Below are 23,577 nucleotides of genomic sequence, written 5' to 3' on the forward strand. Positions count from 1 at the left end.
GCTGAAGAAGTTAATGCTGGCTCTGATAGAAAGGTGTCAGAATACACAGTGCAGGATGGGCCAGGGCTGTTTTGGAAGCAAAAAGAGGACCAACACAATATTAGGCAGGTGGTCATAATGTTATGCTTAATCAGTGTAATCTTATGTTTGGTGTGTTCACATTCTAAGGTTTATAATCAATTTACCTGGGAAAAAAAACAACAGACACAAAAGAATAATATTAGAATGTTTAATTGTTAAAAATGATATGGAAGTGCTATATGACCGTCCGCTTTGTCTCAGTTTCTTTTGTCTGTAGCGTTGGGCCTCTGCACTGGCAGGGAGCTCTTGCTCTTGATGTAATGGTGCTGTGTGAAGCTGGATATTTCCAGGGCTCATTCTTAGTCTGAACAGTGCACTTAGCTATCAATGGCAAACCTATTATATTAAAGCTTTAACACACAACTAAAAGCCAATAGTAAAAAATGCTTATTCTACTATATATATATATATATATATATATATATATATATATATATATATATATATATATATATATATATATATATAATTATATATTTATGAACAAATATTGCATAGAATAAAAGCCATGCTGTATAGTATGCATATGTAAAAAGCCGAGTCATAGATAAGGTTTAGCATTAGAAAATGACATTACCAATTCAGAATTCGTCTGAACACTTAGTGCATCAGGATGGATAACATTCAGATAACTATGGATATCTCCAGTGGCAGGATACATACATAAATAAATTCATGTACAATATATATATGTCAAAATGAATCATTACAGGACATTGTAAAGCCCTTATCCATTATTAAAACCTATGACTTAAATAAAGTTACTAATGCAAAGGTAAGCCATTTTACTAAAAGATATGCAGTGAAATGATCAACTGTACAAAAACTGTCATACAAGAAACATGGGGGTCCATTGGCTAACAACACAAAGCTGATGATTTGATTGAATTATTAATAGTATTTACGTGTTGACACTGAAATACACACATAAAACCTCACATCTTTCCCAGACAGTAGGTTAATATTGCATGCACTACATATCTCTAGTTCTTTGACATGAAAAAACAAAACAAAAGGCATTTTGGAGAAAAGATAAAAATATCGAAAGCAACACAATCATGCAAGAAAATGTTCATAATATTTACACTGTTATTAGTAACGTTTCCCAGCATACATCCTCTCGCCATCACATTCATAAGGCATGCCTTGAGTGGTCATTGATATTTCACCTCACAAACACTTTCTTAACACCAAATATTTGCTTTCTTATACAATGAGCTGTTACGTTCAAATGGTCATGATATGAATGTCTTCGAATTCGTCTAAACAAAACAAAAAAGAACAGAAAATAGATTAGCCATATCAACAGCAGGTGTTAATGACGCTAGAACTATTTCTATTTGGATATTTGTAAATAACTTTATCTTTATAAGAAGAAAGTGGAAACGGTCACTTACCGTACTAGTGGTTTTAATTTGTATTCCTTTGACGTAGGTTTTTGTCTTTGTGATTGTTAGTTGAATTAGTTTTCCTGGGAGACATCACAGATTCATCAAACATTCACCAGTACCTTAATACTACTGTATTACAAAGCTATGACTGAGTTGTCCTGAAATTTTCTTGAGAATTTTAGCCTCACAAGCTGGTGTTCTGTATATTAATAAAGTACCGACAGTAAAATATAATATATCACAATAATCAAAATAAGACCTTAAACTAAGATGAGATATGGAGCTGATATGGACAGAATAGTGTATTTTTACTACAAAGCATCATTTAATAATGTGCTTTATTCTTAAAATAAAGGAAAAATTGGACCTTGTGATATATGAGGTGTGTTAAGTATCAATAGCGCTAGTTAACAGGATATGAGAGAAAATGAGTGGTCTGATACTTACATTGGCCCAGCTGATTCATCATCTTGAGCAGATTAGGAAATAAAACATTAACATTGTCAGATAAAGAGCTTTGGCGATTTTCTTTAATCAAGTCTTACAAGCAAAGACTACGACAGATTTAAAGGCATTAGAGCAGGTCAGATATGTTCTAATGCACGGGACTCCATCATGCACAATGTCTTCAGGTTGGTTAATAATACAGGCTACAGATTAGTAAAATATCATATTCACAATTTTTATGCTGTTGAAGCAATAATAGTAATGACACATTTGCGTTAATGATCAGAGCGAATGATTTTCTTTGGTTTTCTTACACTTTGAATTGAATTGAATGATGATGGCCTATTGTAAAGCATGTAGCAATGTCATGCTCATGTCAACATAAATATAACATTTGACCATGTGAAGCGGGGTAAATGAAATTTTCCATGATGTCAGGTTAAACTCAATACATAAACAAGGAAGATTTCATTTCAAATAAAGAGTCCAGCAAAAGACCAGTGGATTAAAGCGACAAAACATAATGCAGTATAGTGGAAAATGTCTGGATGGACAGCAAACTTAAACACCATGCAGGTTCTCTCACTTACCACCCAGTGTTTTAGGTTATGCAAATCAGGGAGAGAAAGGTGTGTTATAGTATGAAAATCTATCAACTTTAAGGACTACCACTTAATGTTCCAAAATATTATTTCATGCAAAGTATCATTTTTAGCCACCAGGTGGCACTATTCAACAGCACACCTGAGTGTGCAGCAAAAGACCCATGCAAATCCATTCAGGCCCATGTTTTGCATTTCTGGCTTCAAACAGGCTAACTCTATTATATAGAATAAAATTATTTAGCAAGTGTAAAGTGTATATGGAGCTCGTCTTTGCTTAGAAGTGTCTTCAGATTAGACCTCAGCAGAATCAATAATTTAATGTTGGCATTTTTTCCTACTGGATTAAAGCCACTTGAGTGACCTCATTTGTGTGTATGTGTGTGTGTGTTTGTGTGTGTGTGTGTAGGCTGGTCCTCCTTTAACTAAATTATTAAGTGTGGTAGTATATCAGTATTGGTTCCACAGAGGATACTTTGAAAGGCTGTAAGGACAAAACAATGGTGTGATTATCATCACATGCCTGTCAAAGCAGTCCAAATAGTCACCTAATTTTTAAAAAAAAATTCACATTTCTTATAAAAAACATACATTATATTGCCAAAAGTTTTCGGACTCCCCTGCAAATCAGTGAATTCAGGTGTTGTTTTTCAGGTTGGGCTCGGCCCCTTAGTTCCAGTGAAAGGAACTCTTAATGCTTCAGCTTCATACCAAGACATTTTGGACAATTTCATATTCCCAACTCTGTGGGAACAGTTTAGGGATGACCCCTTCCTGTTCCAACATGACTGCACACCAGTGACCAAAGCAAGGTCCATAAAGACATGGACTGTGCAGGCCAGTCAAGTTCATCCACACCAGACTCTGTCATCCATGTCTTTATGGACCTTGCTTTGTGCACTGGTGCACAGTCATGTTGGAAGAGGAAGGGGCCAGCTCCAAACTGTTCCCACAAAGTTGGGAGCATGGAATTGTCCAAAATGTCTTGATATGCTGAAGCATTCAGAGTTCCTTTCACTGGAACTAAGGGGCCAAGCCCAGCTCCTGAAAAACAACCCCACACCATAATCCCCCCTCCACCAAACTTTACACTTGGCACAATGCAGTCAGACAAGTACCGTTCTCCTGGCAACCGCCAAACCCATCTCCATCTCCAATCTCCATCAGATTGCCAGATGGAGAAGCGCGATTCGTCACTCCAGAGAACGCGTCTCCACTGCTCTAGAGTCCAGTGGCGGCGTGCTTTACACCACTGCATCCGATGCTTTGCATTGCACTTGGTGATGTATGGCTTGGATGCAGCTGCTCGGCCATGGAAACCCATTCCATGAAGCTCTCTGCGCACTGTTCTTGAGCTAATCTGAAGGCCACATGAAGTTTGGAGGTCTGTAGCGATTGACTCTGCAGAAAGTTGGCGACCTCTTCGCACTATGCGCCTCAGCATCCGCTGACCCCGCTCCGTCAGTTTACGTGGCCTACCACTTCATGGCTGAGTTGCTGTCGTTCCCAAACACTTCCACGTTCTTATAATACAGCTGACAGTTGACTGTGGAATATTTAGGAGCGAGGAAATTTCACGACTGGATTTGTTGCACAGGTGGCATCCTATCACAGTTCCATGCTGGAATTCACTGAGCTCCTGAGAGCGACCCATTCTTTCACAAATGTTTGTAAAAACAGTCTGCATGCCTAGGCGCTTGATTTTATACACCTGTGGCCATGGAAGTGATTGGAACACCTGATTCTGATTATTTGGATGGGTGAGCGAATACTTTTGGCAATATAGTGTGTATGTATATATATATATATATATATATATAGAGCTGTATCCAAAATCTTTATCCAAATACATTAGTTATTTTCCATTGTGTACAAAGAACGGAAAACTGTTTCAGGATTCTAAGCCAGATTTCACATATTCACTCACCATCTTGAACGTCATCAGGCTTCTTGTGTTTCTCATAGATGACAATGATGAGGATCAAAATGAGGACTTCAGCAACGACGCCCAGGAAGGGCCAGAGGGGAGCCAGGTGACTCCGCACACGAAGCACTGAGGTCATGCGAGAAGTGCCAACAATGTTAGTGGCGTTGCACTCGTATTCTCCAGGATCAGAATTGATGTCCAGGTTAATGATTGACAGCTCTGTGTAGTTGTCCTTGCTGCTGATGAAAAAGCGGCGGGAGGAGTTGTCAATCTCCTGCAAGGTGATTTACGAGGACGATTAAGAGCAATGTGATTTAAGAGGACGTTATCAGGTTAAGACAGTAATTATGGATTTGTACTGTAATGGAAACCATGAAGTCAAAGCCTGTCTTTTTTTTACACATGTAAATAGTCAAGTGACACATCAGTACCAAAAACTGTCAATGTGTTCAAGAGTTCAGTCAAAAACTTATCTCTATACCAAACAGCAGCTTGAGCAATATACCAGGTAGAAGTGCAGAGGATCGTTGAATGCATTCAGATTCAGTGCAGCTTTTTGTTAACAGAAAGGAATATTCTAAACTGACAAGTTGATGTTCTAACTAGAATCTAGTTAACCTGATGTCTAATTTCACAGGAGAAAATGCATTTCCTTAATTCAACAGAGTAGCAGCAACAGACATTTAACCCTGCTGAGGTGAACATAAAGAACAGTGTGATTATTGTGCCGAATTGAAGCTGCATAAATGTATAGTTTATACAATGTTAACAACATTATTAAATTCATTCATGTAACGAAAATCATGCAGCTGGTTATTATTATCATTAATACAACATCTAAGATGTCGTGGACTAACTCTTGTTTGGTGTAACTCAGTGACGCAGTGGGTTTTCAGCTCACAGCTTTTTTCACAAGTGGTTAGAATTGTGAACAAATCAAGAGAGAATGCCATTATGAGACTGAAATAAACAGCGGTAATATGCTGGAAAAGAGTAAAACATACAAAAGGGACACCGTTGTCTAGCTTGCGCCAGGACCAGACAGGGTTAGGGTAGCCAACCGACTTGCAGTAGAGGACAGCGCTTTCTCCCTCATTCTTATTCTCACTGCGCTTGTGTCCAGTGATGTCTGGAGCAGCTAAAGGAGATAAACAAAAAGGACATAAAGGACATAAAGCCAAAGTCTACATAAAAACCTTATTTTAATGAATGTATTACAAAGCCATTTTTCTTTCACATTTGCAAAATATGAAATATGCAATATTGCCAAAAGTTTTGGGACATCTGCCTTTACATGCACATGAATTTAATGACCTCCCATTCTTAATCCATAGGGTTTAATATGGAGTTGGCCCACCTTCAGCTTCAACTCCTCATAGAAGGCTTTCCACAAGGTTTAGGAGTGTGTTTATGGAAATTTTTGACCATTCCTCTAGAAGCGCATTTGTGAGCTCAGGCACCGATATTAGACGAGAAGGCCTGGCTCACAGTCTCCGCTCTAATTCATCCAAAGGTGTTCTATTTAGGTTGAGGTCAGGACTCTGTGCAGTTCGGTCAAGTTCCTCCACACCAGACTCAATCATCCATGTCTTTATGGACCTTTCTTTGGTCACTGGTGTACAGTCATGTTGGAACAGGAAGGGGTCATTCCCAAACTGTTCCCACAAAGTTGGGAGCATGAAATTGTCCAAAATGTCTTGGTATGAAGCTGAAGCATTAAGAGTTCCTTTCACTGGAACTAAGGGGCCGAGCCCAACCCCTGAAAAACAACCCCACACCATAATCCCCCCTCCCCCAAACTTTACACTTGGCACAATCCAGTCAGGTAAGTAGCGTTCTCCTGACAGCCGCCAAACCCAGACTTGTCCATCGGATTGCCAGACAGAGAAGCGTGATCGGTCACCCCAGAGATCACATCTCCACTGCTCTAGAGTCCAGTAGCAGCATGCTTTACACCACTGCATCTGATGCTTTGTATTGCACTTGGTGATGTAAGGCTCGGATGCAGCTGCTCTGACATGAAAACCTATTTCATGAAGCTCTCTACACACTGTTCTTGAGCTAATCTGAAGGCCACATGAAGTTTGGAGGTCTGTATCGATTGACTCTGCAGAAAGTTGGTGACTTCTGCACACTGTGCTCCACAGCATGCTCTGACCCCTCTCTGTGATTTTACCTGGTCTACCACTTCGTAGCTGAGTTTGTTCCCAGTTGCTTCCACTTTGTTATAATACCACTAACAGTTGACTGTGGAATATTTAGTAATGAGGAAACGTCATGAATGGACTTATTGCACAGGTGGAAACCTATCACGGTACCACGCTTGAATTCACTGAGCTCCTGAGAGCGACCCATTCTTTCACAAATGTTTGTAGAAGCAGTCTGCATGCCTAGGTGCTGGATTTTATACACCTGTGGCCATGGAAATGATTGGAACACCTGAATTCAATGATTTGGAGGGGTGTCCCAAAACCTTTGGCAATATAGTGTATATTACTATCTATTATTCTACATAGTGGTATACAATGAAGGTCTAAGTTCCATTCATATGAGAAAAGGGAGTGTTTAATCACGAACTCCCTGAACAAGCAACCATATAGGTACTACAGAATGAAATATAGCCAGAGAGAGACAACCAAACTGAACATCACATCAAACTGATCATGCCATCGAGCCCTTTCTTACACAGCAAGCTTTTCATCCCTGTAGCATACAGCAAAAAAACACAACAAAATGTAGTCTACTTTGTCATAAAAAAGAAAGTGGCACTATTCATTACTTCTGCAATATCTGAAGCAATCAAGACAGAAAATTGCAGGAGAGAGAAAGATAGCTAACAGTCCTGCGCAGTCATCCTGGCCTCCATTTTAACTCCTTGTTTCATGACTTTGTCCTTCACTGACTGAGTCACATGATTTTCAGCTGCTGTTGCTGACTGTTGCCTGTAGGCCAGTCATACCGAGCCAAAAAACCCATGTGATTAGGGTGATTAATAACCCTAATTATATTTAGGTACCAGGTTGCAATGCCAGTATTAAACAGGACATCAGGAATGTTACTTATTGAAATGCATTGACTCAGATTAGAAAAGAAACACATCTAAACACATCTAAAACACATTAAAATGCACTACAATGATTAATTATTAATAACACCATTTGTGTCCTACAGAGAAATCTAATATCTATCTGCTAATATTTTTGAAAATACAGGTACACACTGGAAATCTGTCTGAAAATGTCTAAACAAGCAACCTTAAGCTTTTTAAACACTTAAGATAACTTGGGAAAATCATACCTTTCACTTCAATGGTGGCATTGACGGGTGGGCCATTTTCAAATATGTACACACACATATACTCTCCAGCATCATCTGCCCTCGGTTTAAGGATACTGTTCACAAGAAATAGTAGTTTTGTTAACGGCATAGGGTACCACTGTCAGCTCTGTCAGCTGGTGTTATTGTGTGACATTATTAATATTATTCACAAACAAAAGTAAGTCGAATAAAACAAAATAACTGACAAGTGTGACATAAATTAGAGAAACACTACATGCAAAAGTAAAAATGCACTACTGGTCTATTGTTCTCAATAGCCCCTTCTACTGCTACCTTATACCTGATAGATGCTTCTCTTTTTTTTCTCTCTCATTAAACCATTCATTGAGCCCTTAAGTCCTGTGGATGGAAATATTTCATTTCACAATAAAGAGAAACAGTGAGAATAACTCTGAATTGATTTCAATAATAATTCCCTCTAGCTAGACAAAAAGATCCGCTCTATGCTAGTGGAATGCACCTTCACAGCACTACAAAGCATGCAGAATTTTATTTTACATTTCTCACTTGACTGGATAAAACACGTTTTAACATTAACCCAATGTCTTGTGTGCAGCTGATGTAAGCTGTTTTTTATTCCCAGCAATTATGTAAATCAATGCAGCATTTAAACCATTCAATTCTTTATTCATAAGACAGATTTACGAAAGGATTCTTCTGTTAACTAGATGAATTTCATTGGACCTTGGACCATATTTGCGAATCTTGCTACAAAAAATGGTCACGTCTGAGTGATCAGAGAAACCGTTTTCTCCAAATATTAGAGAACCAACCAAGTATAATGACAGTATCAGCTACATGTGGTTAAAATGACAATAAAAGTTTCTTGACTTGACCGTGCTAAGGCCAAATGCTGTAAAAGATTCCTTTTATAATTTTAGCCTTAAACTTTCTTGCTTTGTGCACCAGGTTATGATGAGGTTAAAAAAAATAAAACAAATCAGAAATATTGCTCTGGTTTGTATAAATAGTTAATCAATTATATTTTCTAATATACTAATACACATTTTCTTAATATTTTTCCAGAATAGATTTGCAAATTGGTGTTTTAAGCACAGTTGGTGGGTAGTTCCCAGAAAAGCCACACACGTCTTGTCCTGCCTGACACTAATAAGTATTCTGTCCTAGTTTCATGCTCTCTGAGGTAGAGAAGTAATCAAGATCGAACATTTCTGCAAAATATAACCCGGTGGGTATCTAATTGAAATGTGTGCAATGAATGAATTAATGCAGGGCGTTGTTTTATATTTAGTATGAAAAATTGGTCAAAAGCACAGAATACACCAGTCATAAAAATAGGCTGTCATTATTTAAGTAATACGCTATTTATAGTATGCACTGCCTACGTGTACTCAATGGCCTTCAGCTCTGTCCGGGTTCCTTGGATCTCCTCTCCGTTCTTCATCCAAAAGCTCTCCTGTTGATTGTATGTGGAAGTCAGGTTACACTGGAGTGTGACTGGCGGCCCATGGTAATCTGTTAGTAGGGTGAGGTGGTCTGATGCATTGATTGATGGCTCTGAAAATAAGAGAGTGCTTCAATTGTATTGGGGTAATCCTGTTAAGTCATTTTTGCAAATGCTATTTCAAATGCATTTCTAAAAACAAAACTATACACATACAGCTTTAATAAATATAATATATGCATGAATACCTTAACACTGAAAATCATTAAGTTGGTTCTAATGTATCTTTTTTTTTATAATCCGGCATGCTAGACCATCACATTCATCTGTAATCCAGAAATCCACAAGATTTTGGAGCATGGCTGTGGGGGTTTAATTATGCAGTATTAATGAGGTCAGACACTGATGTTGGGTGTGGAAGACTGGGGCACAGTCAGAATTCCTAAAAGTGTTTACTAAGGTTGAAGTTAAGGTTCTGTGCAGGACACTTTATTTCTTCCAGTCCAACATTGCAAACCATGTCTTTATGGACTGTGCTTTGTGCACAGAGGTACTGTCATGCTAAAATATATTGGAGCTTGTACCAACGAAGTGGAACTGAATACAGACATCCTATACAACTGTGTGCTTCCAACAGTTTGGGAGATGGCTGGGATCAGGTGTCGACAAACTTCTAACTAGATAATATATCCCAGACCCCCACAGAAAGTCTGACCAGCTCTGCTTTCTCTAGCAAGCGTTATTTTTGTTTTGTACCTGCCTGTAATAGTATCTAATGAACATACAGTAGTTGCTTCTATTTCCCAAAGTATAAATTATTCACTGAAACCACAGCAACCCTGACCAGAATAAAGGATTTACTGATGATTAATGAATGACCATAGTAAATGCATCACAAGCACCACACTGTTTCCACTATGCTCCAGTGTTCATAAATGTGTAATTCCTTTGTAATGTGACCTGTGTATCTGACCACTTCATCCCGATTTAATGTTAAAACCACTTGCTTGCTTGAGGTTTTTTTTTTGTTGGAGTTACAAGTACTACACACAACCTCCGAAAGGGAATTCTGTGATTATTACAAAACAGTCCATAGTTATAGTCATCACCACCAAATGACAGTGACCAGTCCATAGGTCTGTGAATCATGTTGTGTTGCTTCACTTAAAAATATGAGATCCTGCGCAAAATAATTCTGGGAAGTCTGACAACATACAGTAAGCACATTCTGAATGCTAGCTATTAATTAATTAATTAAAATTATAGCTAATTTTTATAGCTATTATTATATGTATAGAACATTTTGGCAAATTAGAAGAATAAATGTAAAGAAAAGGCATCAATTATTTTATGCAGCAAACACTATACAACAGTTAGATTACTGTGAAATTTTGTAGGATGACATAGCTATAAACATGTAGCCCTTAAACTATAGCAGCAGAGGATAATGATGATGTACAGTCAGAATTTATGGTCAACTGCAACATTAAATGATTGTCCAAATGATAGCGCCTCCATTAAAGGGAATAGGCTAGGCACTTAAAAAAGACACGCAAAAAAACACAGAGCCAACAATAACTTATAACAGGCACAAATTTTATAATTTCATATTTTATATTTTTTTTATATGTTTATAATTTTATATAATCTTACTTTCTTTTACTATTTGTATTGTTATTTAGTTTATTATTATTGGTATTGTGCAATATTTTTTATTAATTTATTTTCTTTTATAATTTTTACATCTTTTACTATCTGTCTTTTAAATTCTCTTTCTTTCTGTCTTTAGGTTAAAAACCTGCACGTTAACTGTCTGTTGACAACTGAATTTCCCCACTGTGGGATCAATAAAGTTTTATCTAATCTTATCTTAAATCTGTATCATTAAAGACTAGGCCAGCAGCTCCACAAGAAAGTGAAAATGTTTGCCATCCTTTAGCGCAAGCAGGAGGAAGCACAAGAGAAGACAGCAGTGAGCAGTGATGCTGCTTCTGAGCCAGACAAGAAAAAACAAAAACAAAAACAGGAGCTAGGGTCTATAAGAATTTGGATTCATTAACTATTCCACCACTAATCAAGTATGTTAGGACAGTGTGCCTGCTGTGAGCAACCCATCAGGGTCAAGCTAGATAGATAAACATGTATTCTTTTCAAAGAAAGCATGGGTGATAATGCTACTGATCTCTACAATATATATTTTGTAGAGAAGTGGAAAGCTGAGGTCCTGATAAGCATGTAGCCCTCTCTTCTTGTGAACCATAGTGGAACCAGATAGTTTTAAGTCCTACCTGCTGAATTACGTAAGTGTATCTCTTTTTGTGTTATAAATTTTTTAGTTAGATGCATTGTTTAGGTTAAATGGGTCAAGTTAAAAATATGGGCCACCTGAAGAAAATTTTAAAACCCACAAGATAAACTATCCTTAAGTCGTTTTTATGGTATCTATGTAAAAGATTATACCATCCGAATCTAGGCAATCCTGTCCTACTTTTCCAGCACTTACAGGTTTACTAAACACCCAACCCAGTTATAGTCTTAATGTATAACAGTAATAACAGTAAATTAAGTGTTAATGCTAAAGTGATTTTCATACCCTCACATTTTTTCCCCTGAGCATTCGCTTCATGAGGATGCTGCATCTTCATCGGTAATGCAGCAAGCATAAAATTGAATGCAACTCTGCAACATATAAAGATAAATGATGGATTCTGGTACAAAGTCAGAGCACAGTTCTCTACAGTCACTACATTCATAAATAAATCCCCGAAAACCTCTGCAGTGTATTCCATGATGACAAGATATTTAATCGTCTGACACTCCCTGAAGCAAAGCATCTGATATTTTCTGCACACTTTTCTAACCACCAGCTTGTGGGCCATGACGATTGCAATCTGAACGTCTCTTAGCATTTTCTCGTACGCAGACCTCCATATGCCGCTTTTCAGCTGAAAAACAACGATTTTGAAAATCTGTGGGACCGTGAGGATGATATAGTCAGGAGATCATATTTTGCAGTGTTTACAGCACCCAATTTTCTCTGCGATTGGCTTTTCCTAGAACATTCCATTGATAAAACATGCATGATGAAAGCTACAGGTCTGGCTCACAAAACTAAAAGACAAACAATGCCATTAGCCTGATATTATAGTGTTGATGGACATATGTTGTGTGTTTCATCGCACTGTTGGAAAAAGTGCATCAGCACACCTGCAATATCACGGTAGAGACAAATGCTTCTGTGATGTAGGACCTTTGAGGTTATCTATTAAAATGGAGGATGTGTGGGAAGTGAGAGACACTGCAAGGACATAAAGAGGAAAAATGTGTTTTTAAAATAAAAAGATTATAAAACATTCAAATCTCTATACAGTGGCTGAACAGAAGAGACAGAAAGATATTTCTAAATAAAGACCCCATGAAATTCAAGTCCATGGATGAAGCAAGATGACCTTGAATAATGCTTCTGCTTTGATGTTCCATGTTTCATTGAGACATCTACCTACTCTTGTGTGGGTGTGCTCTGAAAGATGACCTCTGTTTCCATAGTAGCACCCTACAGCAACAGAGCAGGTAAGACCCATGTCATCTGGGGAAGGAGGGAGCAGCGCACTTTCCACACACATCCACCACCCTATTTAATTACACAATATTTTAAAGTAAAATAGTGACTACTCGTAAGGCAATGAACATTAATGCGCAGAAGGTGTTAAAAGGAATATGTTTTAGCTCACATTCAACTGGGCAAATTAAGTAAGAGTCAGAAATCAGTAGCAGTCAGTGTATTCGTGAGTAGAGAGCAGAAGGTTAACCTTTAGCACGCTCTAAGGAGCTGTTGTTGATGATACTTGAAGACCCTCAGAGGACATGTACACTGCAGCTCTGAAGATATTAAAGCCATATCCTTTTATCATATGCTTTGAACGAAATTAATTGAGCGAGCAGGCTGTTGAGGTTTTGCTGCATTTGGAGAACTGAAAATCCAAGACAAAAACATCAAAGTTGTCTACGAAAGCGCAGTATATACACTGATCAGGCATAACATTATGACCACCTGCCTAATATTGTGTTGGTCCTCTTTTTGCTGCCAAAACAGCCCTGACCCGTCCTGCACTGTGTATTCTGACACCTTTCTATCAGAACCAGCATTAACTTCTTCAGCAATCTGAGCAACAGTAGCTCGTCTGTTGGATCGGATCACACGGGCCCAGCCTTCGTTCCCCACGTGCATCAGTGAGCCTTGGCCACCCATGACCCTGTCTCCGGTTAACCTCTGTTCCTTCCTTGGACCACTTTGGTTAGATACTGACCACTGCAGACCGGGAACACCCCACAAGAGCTGCAGTTTTGGAGATGCTCTGATCCAGTGGTCTATCCATCACAATTTGGCCCTTGGTCAACTCAAATTTACACTTGCCCATTTTTCCTGCTTCTAACACATCGACTTTGAGGACAAAATGTTCACTTGCTGCCTAATATATCCCACCCACTAACAGGTGCCATGATGAGGAGATCATCATTCTTATTCACTTTACCTGGCAGTGGTCATAATGTTATGCCTGATCAGTGTACGTAGTTATGAAATAACTGCAGTTTGGGAGCTCTACCTTTTTCCTAGTTAATAATCCCATCTTACTTTTTTCAGCATCCACCACCTTCTTATCTTCCCCCTAAATTCAACAACATTTCTTGAAAAGTGTTATAATTTGTCATTTAGTTCTGGGTGTGGTCTGCACTCCTTGCTACTTTACCAAGGAATAAGGTGTATGTGTGCATTGGTGGGGATGCTTCCCAATTACATATTCATTAAATTTCCATTTAGCAGCTGCTGTAACTTTTTCTCTTCTCTTAATTTTGTCTGTGCCATTTACGCTTGGTATTAATATTCAGGTAATTAAGATCTGCATCTTCCTGCTCAAAATCTGATTAGTATATCTGCACACTGGACTATGTTTTCTCCCCAGACCTTTTGCTGGGTTAATTCTCTAATTTAATTAATTACCCAGCATCTGAGTTGGCAGTGCGGATTGAATGGAGAGTTTTTCCCAGCACTTGGGTTTCATTACTTACACACATTTATTTTCCTTATGCACAGAAATCTAAATTTATTAAGACTATTTCGTTTGGCCATTTGATATCCTTATGGGCCATGGATAAGCTACAAGTGCATCAGTGACCAATATGAGATAGCTGAAAAAACTAGCTAGCTGTCAAATTCTTGAAAAAACACAACTTCACTTAAATAATACAGCATGTTTTCTGTCCAATATTTACCCAGGTTACATTAATTTCAACCCAGAATCTGTTCACTAATTAACAAATTAGTAAACTTGTCTTCAAGAAATTACATGTAATCATTGTCTAAATCCTGTAATCTGCTCAAATGACCTGAAAATAGCGTTCTTGAGTTCGTGTGAGGCAGATCTAAGGAGCAAGGAGGTCAGGTTGCTGTATGTGTGGGAAGGGTTTGCATGTAGTAGGTCTAATAGATACACATGAGCTTAGGAGGAACAGAATTGTGAACACTGTTGCCTTCAGGGTGGGAAAGAAAACCTTGTTCATGGGCTAAATAGGTCGATGCATCGGTGTGTTAGAAGATGGAAGAAATGACTACCTAAGTGTAGGTACTGACAATCTATTCAAGTGTTGCAACCTGATCTCACGGAAAATGTCCGAGGACGTTAGGTTGAGGTCAGCAGAAAAGCTGCAAACACCTTAATCACTTTGTAGTCGTTTAAAGTCTCACGGAGCAAATCTAGCAATTCTACATCCAGATATATAATCCACTCTTTTTACACAAGAATCAGGCAGAATGATTGTATAAGTTGTATTCTCACAGTATTGCAGTGAAAATTCAGCCATGTTGCCCTCATTAGTTTGTCAGTGAGGCTACAGCTATATGATGCATTCACACTGTGCGGCCATGTTCTGGGGTGGTGGTGCAAGCTGCTTTTCCACTGATCTGAAACCAGTCTAGTGCCTTCCTTTCTGAAGATGACTAGAAGAGGGGGTCCTCGATCTGTCTAAAAGGGCCACCTGAGCACATTCCTCAGGTTTAACACCAGATGCCTATTCAGCTAAAGACACATTACTAACATGGTTAACGCAATCGCTTGTTAATTTGCGAATCGTTTAACAAACCCGAAGTGCTGATGATGTATCTTTATGATCCACTCCGGAGGCTGTAAGAGGACCACCAGGAGGATGCTCCAACTGCTGCAGCGCCTCTCTATAAATAGCAACATGCAGCAGATCGAGCTGCTATTTTCGGTGCTGCAGGGTGCCTGTGCACAAGTACTTATCTCAGCTTAACACCATTTTCATTTCCAACAATGACTTTATATTCACTGAAAGCCGTAGAAGAAGGGTCTAGTCTATATGAAGCCCATGTGACGTATGGAAATAGCGCATATCCCGTGTGTAACAGACTGTGCTGGTCTGTCTTAATCCATTCAGTTCAGATGGACCTGTTTACCTTCTGATTAAATGATAAAACCTACATGATTGTCGCTCATTTCAAGAGCAAAGATGCATGTTAGGATATTTCTTTTGAAATTAAATAACTCTTTGTTGGCTTATATTGATTTACTTTACATTTCACAGAAATTAATGAAGGAATTACAAAAAAAAAATCTTGACCGAAAAGCTTGCCGGTTTTAACCTACAGCACACCATCCTCATCTTCATCATCATAAGGATATCGGGCGCAAAAACAGGACAACACATAACCTGGCAGCCACAAGAAATTCACATAGATCATAAACAAGCGTTACCGGTCATAGCAGACACCGCAAGCAGCACCGCCACTCCGAACACCAGCATCACTCCATTCCCCGAACCAGACATCTTCTGTCTCGTCTGGCAGGTATAGCCTACCGACACTATGGGTATGAAACTCTGCGTAGGGTTTAGCAGGGAGCTGATGATAAAGACAGGCTCGTTAGAGTGAGAGCGCAAACCTGAAACGGGTCACTGGGCACGCCGGTCGCCTAGCAATAGCGTGCGGTAAGCAGAGAGCACCTGCTCCATCCACCCCCTGTGAAACCCGAGAGCGCAGCAGCTCACCACAGGCTGCTCTCGCGATACTTTCTCGCGTCGCGTGGACTGCCCACAATTTATATCACTGTCATTCACACCAAGATAAACCATTCATAAGCAGAACAACAGAATATTATATATGATGTATCATCTACATTATTATATAGAAAAGTATCTACATTATTATATATCATCTACATCATTATATAGATGTAGATTATATATCTACATATCTACATCTATATATATCTATAGATGTACATTATATATCATCTACATTATTATATAGAATTATAATATATATATATATATATATATATATATATATATATATATATATATATATATATATATATATAATATTAAGCCTAATATTGTGTTGGCCACCCTTTCACTGTGTATTCTGACACCTTTCTATCAGAACCAGCATTAACTTCTACAGCAATCTGAGCAACAGTAGCTCGTCTGTTGCCTTCGCTCCCCACGTGCATCAATGTCACCGGTTCATCACTGTTCCTTCCTTGGACCACTTTTGATAGATGCTGACCACTGCAGACCGCGAACACCCCACAAGAGCTGCAGTTTTGGAGATGCTCTGATCCAGTGGTCTAGCCATCACAATTTGGCCCTTCGTCAAACTCGCTCAAATCCTTACGCTTGTCCATTTTCCCTGCTTCTAACACATCAACTTTGAGGACAAAATGTTCACTTGCTGCCTAATATATCCCACCCACTAACAGGTGCCATGATGAGGAGATCATCAGTCTGATTCACTTCACCTCTCACTGCTCATAATGTTATGCCTGTGTGTTTGTGTGTGTGTGTGTGTGTGTGTGTGTGTGTATGCTCTGTATTTTATGCATATTTCTAGTATATTATAGGCCTATTCCACTTCATGATATCTAACAGTGATATCATGGGGCTTTTCATGCTCTCAAGACAGTTGACTGTACTGGGCAAGGAGAACTCAAGGTCTTCTTTCTACAAATTTTATACTGCCACCTGCTGAACACTGGCGACAGTCACATGTCTTGAGGCGTTTCATATGAAAGCCCTTTGTTAACTTGCGTGGTAAAAAACAACACTAATAATAATTCAGTTCAAAGTGAGGCACTCCTGAAGCTAATCTGTGGGACTCCAAATCACCACACTGACCCGACTAGCTCAGTCAAATGAGCAGACTTGCTTAACTAACTAAGAAAAAGTCAAATACTTCAGACTGGATGATGAGGTTTATTGCAGTCAGTGCAGAGTACAAATTTTTTCATCACGTTTACATTTATCTAGTTATTTTGACTTCATCATTCTACCATCTACCTATAAGAATAATTTATTGCATGTTAGCTGCATAATTAGGCCGCATGCTGCTTCCCAGAGAACCCCTGGCTGTGAAGAAAACAAGTTTTATTATTTTGACTTAACAACTCCTTATTTTCAAGATATGATGATGCTATTTCAACTTAATAGTTTATTATTACAAAATGTTATGTTGGTGTTTCGAGTTAATTCATCATTATTTCAACAAGTGCACTGAAGTGGTCATTCAATTTAAGATACTACTGTTGCTCAAATTGCTCAAAGTTAATGCTGGTTCTGATAGAAGGGTTTCAGAATACACAGTACATGACGGGTCAGGGGTGTTTTGTCAGCAAAAGGGGGACAAACACAATATTAGGCAGGTGGTCATAATGTTATACTTAATTGGTGTACACATTTGAATTAAGTCAATTCAGTGAAGGTTTTCTTCAGTGTATTGGTGCACTTCGCAGGTATACAATAATTGTAACTCATCTGCAGGTATCATATTTATTGCTTGGCATATGGTAAAAGAATCAATGCATGATGGACTACCTAGTAGCAGAAAAACTCTGTATTAGTTTAGGTTTAGTATAATCAGCTGATCAGTGCTTAAATGCATAAATAATTAATGTACATTTAAGATTTGCAAACTCAAATTGTTTGAAGAAAATTGTGGAAATTGTACACTGCAATGATAGGAACAATCTATTTATTATACATGTATCATTTTTATTGTTTGGCATTGTTTATTCTTATCTACTAGAAGCATCCTTAAGACATTTTCAATCTCCATACATCATAAATATACACAGATAATAATGCTCATAATTAAAATCAAATTCTTTGTTCAATTAACATTATCATACACTATAATAATATTTTATAACTGCTTAATTACATAATGCTTTAATACATGCATTAAACATTCCTTCAAAAACTGCATTGCAATTTTTGCATTATCACATTTATGTCATGATGTAACTATGGTATATTTTATATATATATATATATATATACACTATATTGCCAAAAGTATTCGCTCACCCATCCAAATAATCAGAATCAGGTGTTCCAATCACTTCCATGGCCACAGGTGTATAAAATCAAGCACCTAGGCATACAGACTGTTTTTACAAACATTTGGGTCATAGGATGCCACCTGTGCAACAAATCCAGTCGTGAAATTTCCTCGCTCCTAAATATTCCACAGTCAACTGTCAGCTGTATTATAAGAACGTGGAAGTGTTTGGGAATGACAGCAACTCAGCCACGAAGTGGTAGGCCATGTAAATTGATAGAGCGGGGTCAGCGGATGCTGAGGCGCATAGTGTGAAGAGGTCGCCAACTTTCTGCAGAGTCAATCGCTACAGACCTCCAAACTTCATGTGGCCTTCAGATTAGCTCAAGAACAGTGCGCAGAGAGCTTCATGGAATGGGTTTCCATGGCCGAGCAGCTGCATCCAAGCCATACATCACCAAGTGCAATGCAAAGCGTCGGATGCAGTGGTGTAAAGCACGCCGCCACTGGACTCTAGAGCAGTGGAGACGCGTTCTCTGGAGTGACGAATCGCGCTTCTCCATCTGGCGATCTGATGGACGAGTCTGGGTTTGGCGGTTGCCAGGAGAACGGTACTTGTCTGACTGCATTGTGCCAAGTGTAAAGTTTGGTGGAGGGGGGATTATGGGGTGGGGTTGTTTTTCAGGAGCTGGGCTTGGCCCCTTAGTTCCAGTGAAAGGAACTCTGAATGCTTCAGCATACCAAGACATTTTGGACAATTCCATGCTCCCAACTTTGTGGGAACAGTTTGGAGCTGGCCCCTTCCTCTTCCAACATGACTGTGCACCAGTGCACAAAGCAAGGTCCATAAAGACATGGATGACAGAGTCTGGTGTGGAGGAACTTGACTGGCCTGCACAGAGTCCTGACCTCAACCCGATAGAACACCTTTGGGATGAATTAGAGCAGAGACTGAGAGCCAGGCCTTCTCGTCCAACATCAGTGTGTGACCTCACAAATGCGCTTCTGGAAGAATGGTCAAAAATTCCCATAAACACACTCCTAAACCTTGTGGACAGCCTTCCCAGAAGAGTTGAAGCTGTTATAGCTGCAAAGGGTGGACCGACGTCATATTGACGTCCTATGGATTAGGAATGGGATGTCACTTAAGTTCATATGCGAGTCAAGGCAGGTGAGCGAATACTTTTGGCAATATAGTGTATATATATATATATATATATATATATATATATATATATATATATATATATATATATATATATATATATATATATATTCATTTGTGAAGTCACAGTGGTAGAAGTGGGTAGTGTTGCCACCTCACATTTCTAGGGTCCCCTGTTTAAGCCTTTGCTCGAGATTCCTTTCAAAACCATGGGTCAGTAGGTGGACTGGCTAAACTAAGTGTACCCTGGCTAGTAAATTAGGGTGTGAATGTTTTTTCTGAATGGTGCCTTATGCCCAGAAATTCCGAATACTTGGCAATCCTGAACGGAAAAAGCTGTGATAAAAATTAATTAATGAATATTTATTTGATCTCATAACTCTCATAACTTCCTAATTGGAGGTATGTTATGTAAACTAATTCAACCACAGACAGCATATTATATTTGAATCAGAAATTTTGGGCAATATTCACTCTTACCTTAATACACTTAAGACAGTTGTGCACAAGTGGATAAGACAAAAAGTACAATGAAATTGCTGCAATTCCAAATAATTTGTGTGATTTTTTTTTGATGATCAGAATCTAAATCTAAAATTTAGTTGATAGTTCATACTATAATATATAATATAACACCAGAGGGAGGCCAAGTTTATGTGCTAGTAACACACCACCTCCCATAGCAGGGTCAGCTAAAACCATATCAAATATCATAATTTTAACGCATACACTTCTACATAACTGCAATTTTTACAATTGAGGTTTGATTTTCTTATTAAAGATTACTTTAAAACAAAGACATCTCAGCAACAAAAATGTTAGCCAGCCACTAATCAGCAGAGCTCCCAGCAATGTGAGCATTACATCCACAGAGTGATAGGTAATCCAGGACATCCTGAATGACTGTGTGCGTAAGTGAGGCGCACCGCCATTCCTTATGACATATTCAATCCAGAAGACTGCACGGTCAAGAGGTTTTATGGGCTGGTCATGATGCAGTCGAGACAACTTCTGCATCTTCTCTCTGTAAGATGGATTATACAGCATCTCCTTTAATGCCTCTAAAAATACCGATCTGTCCAACTCAGAAATATCCAGGACTCGAGCTGTTCCCTTTTCTCTCATCCTTGACAGGTTATCAGGTTGATCGAATGCTATAGGCAGGCCTAAAATGGGTACGCCATGATAGATAGCCTCCTGAACACCATTGGTTCCTCCATGGGCTACAAAGACCTTAGTCTTGGTGTGTCCAAGTAGGTCATTCTGTGGCATCCAGCTCACTAGTAATGTGTTATTGCCAAGGGTAGAAGGCCGAGGTCCAGTGTGTCTCCAAATGACTTTTTGAGGCAGTTGGGCAAAGGCAGCTGCTATCTCATCTGCAATGTCCATTTCAAGATGTCCAAAAAGAGATCCCAAAGACATTATGATGACCCCATGTTTCCCTGAACTCTGGACAAACTTTTCTAGATCATCAGGAAGTGGCTTGGAGGGCATGCACTGGAAGCCACCCATATAGACCACATTTGGCATTGTGGGTCGTGGAAATTCAAAAGTAAAGTCATTTCTCATGAGCCAAATATCTGCATTCTGAAGAAGGGAAAAATAATCCACATCAGGTCCAAAGTATTTCTGACAAAAAGCCTGGTAAGGTTGGCCAAAATGTCTGACTTGTTGATAGTAAGTGATGAAGTAAGTCAACACATTTATGACTCTTTGAGTAAAAGTCATTTTGTCTGTTAGCTCTGCTCCAGGAACAGGTACATAAGACAGAGGAGAGGGAGCAATGGCAAAATGGCCCTCTCCAAGCATCGTCCAGCGAACATTGAACACCAGAGGGAGGCCAAGTTTATGTGCTAGTAACACACCACCTCCCATAGCAGGGTCAGCTAAAACCATATCAAATTTAGCCTGCTGCAAAGACTTCATCATGGTCTCATTTTCAAATATCTTGGAAGTCATGTTGCAAATTTTCTCATGAATCTCAGAGAACTTTTTCAAGACTTCCATTCCAAACATGATTTTACCCCAGGAGGATTTTTGGTGTTGTCGGACTTGTAGTGAAACAGCCACAAAGTTGGCAAAAAAGTCATCATCAAATGGACCAACATCTACAGTGATGCATTTGTAGTAGGGTGACTCTTCTTTAATGTACAGACTGCTTGAACTGCGAATCACTGTGATGTTGTGGCCTTTTGAATGTAGTTCTGTAATGAGAACTTTCATATTAATCCAGTGGCTTCCATCAACTGGAAATACCAAAATGTTACCAGAATAGACCCCATATGGAACAGACAACAGGAACAAAATTGTGAGAAGCGCTGAGTGATACATCTTCCTTCACAACCTACAGAAGAAAAGATCAATATGCTTTATTTTTATACAATGATTTTTAAAAAGCAAATACAAATATATACAAATATATTTCTACACACATATATATTTATATATATATATATATATATATATATATATATATATATATATATATGTGTGTGTGTGTGTGTGTGTGTGTGTGTGTAGAAATATATTTGTATATAATTCATAAACACAGTAATGAGCCAGACACTTCTAGCTTTGTTTAGCAGAGGAGATTTTCAGTTGAAGTGTTTTTTACCTAGTGTAAATGACCTTGACGTCTAATTCTAGAGCTGGCATAAAGTGGAAAATACTAAGAAAAAAAGAAAAGAATTTGTCTTACAATTTAACTCCTTCTTCTTGTTCTTTATTATTATTATTAGTAGTAGTAGTAGTAGTAGAGATAGTAGCAGTAGTAGTAGTAGTAAAAGTAGTTGTAGTATAAAATACAAATTCACTTCATTGGAAGTTTTTATGGCAGAAACAGGAGAAATTAGAACAGTAAGAGTTACTTACCTAAATAAAAGCAAATCTTGCTGGTTGCAGAACTACAGTATTACGTAAAAATCCTCCAGAAATTGAGCACAGACCACACTGTTCGAATGTGTGCATGTAGGTGAAAAGCCCATGTGAATGCACGTGTATAAGAAGTATAAACAGTAACTCTGAACGTCCAAAGATCATGTTCTAGTACTAGAAAGGGTGAAACCTCTGATATGCTTTAGAGCTATAAGGCCATTCAGTTCATTCTGTTACGCAAACGATAAATGCTTGCGAATTTCTTTAAGATTTCTCATCTACCCAAAGTTCATCCAAAGCATGTATATGTTCATACATCTAAATGATGATTGTTGTCATTAGTGTGATGGAAATGAAGGAAATAAAACATTGTTTAAGCTAGACATTTAAAGATGTGAGCTCAAGTTACTTTTCAACCACATCAACCATATTCCAGACTGGCATGGAAAATAAACAGCATTGTTACAAATGACTACTTATTAAGATTAATTCTTATTAATAGCACATTTGTTTAAAAGTAAATTCATTTCAAGCATTCTTAGAATATGCATCAACGATTAGCGTGATCCGCACCTGATCAAACGTTTTACGGCATCTGTAAGCGGCTATTATTATGGTATCTGTAAGTAGCTACTGTTTATACTTCTTATATACATGCATTCGCGTTGGCTTTTCACCTACTTACAAAAATTCCAACATAGCTGTATTCATTTCCTGAAGGATTTTTTGTTACATACTACTGAAATTCTAGGCAACCAGCAAGATTTGCTTTTACTTATGTTCAGAGATACTGTTTCAACTGTAATAATGCCAACACCAAAGCCTCCACTAAAATGTGTCTTTTGTTTGTTTTCAGATCATAAAAAGCTGCACTTTTACAGTTACAGTACTGAGTGGCGATCTGTGCTGTTCTATTTTACTGAGCTTCAATCATTCACGCAAAATGTTCGACTAAAATTACAGCACAGGAACAACAGCAGATGATGGTGAGTAG

At 38.4% G+C, this 23,577-nt stretch overlaps 2 protein-coding genes across 3 annotated transcripts; both read right to left on the reverse strand.

The window, feature by feature from the left end:
* Positions 1-215: 215 nt before the first annotated feature.
* Positions 216-16,247, reverse strand: nptna (neuroplastin a). The gene is made up of 8 exons (XM_058407445.1): positions 15,963-16,247; positions 9,134-9,305; positions 7,746-7,840; positions 5,453-5,586; positions 4,449-4,722; positions 1,920-1,941; positions 1,479-1,552; positions 216-1,343 (listed from the first exon to the last, which is right to left on the reverse strand). Exons 1-7 carry the CDS (start codon positions 16,033-16,035, stop codon positions 1,492-1,494), a joined length of 831 nt encoding a protein of 276 aa, XP_058263428.1. The 5' UTR covers positions 16,036-16,247; the 3' UTR covers positions 216-1,343; positions 1,479-1,491.
* A 3,560-nt stretch (positions 16,248-19,807) lies between these two features.
* Positions 19,808-22,733, reverse strand: LOC131364269 (UDP-glucuronosyltransferase 2A2-like). Of its 2 annotated transcripts, XM_058407365.1 has the most exons (3): positions 22,581-22,707; positions 22,324-22,377; positions 19,808-22,053 (listed from the first exon to the last, which is right to left on the reverse strand). In XM_058407365.1, exon 3 carries the CDS (start codon positions 22,038-22,040, stop codon positions 20,460-20,462), a length of 1,581 nt encoding a protein of 526 aa, XP_058263348.1. In that variant the 5' UTR covers positions 22,041-22,053; positions 22,324-22,377; positions 22,581-22,707; the 3' UTR covers positions 19,808-20,459. The 2 variants fall into 2 exon arrangements, with proteins under 2 accessions (XP_058263348.1, XP_058263347.1); XM_058407364.1 differs by lacking the exon at positions 22,324-22,377 and having other exon boundaries at positions 22,581-22,733.
* Between the last annotated feature and the right edge of the window lie 844 nt (positions 22,734-23,577).

Source organism: Hemibagrus wyckioides, linkage group LG14 (genome assembly GCF_019097595.1).
Source record: "Hemibagrus wyckioides isolate EC202008001 linkage group LG14, SWU_Hwy_1.0, whole genome shotgun sequence".
Lineage (NCBI taxonomy): Eukaryota > Metazoa > Chordata > Actinopteri > Siluriformes > Bagridae > Hemibagrus > Hemibagrus wyckioides.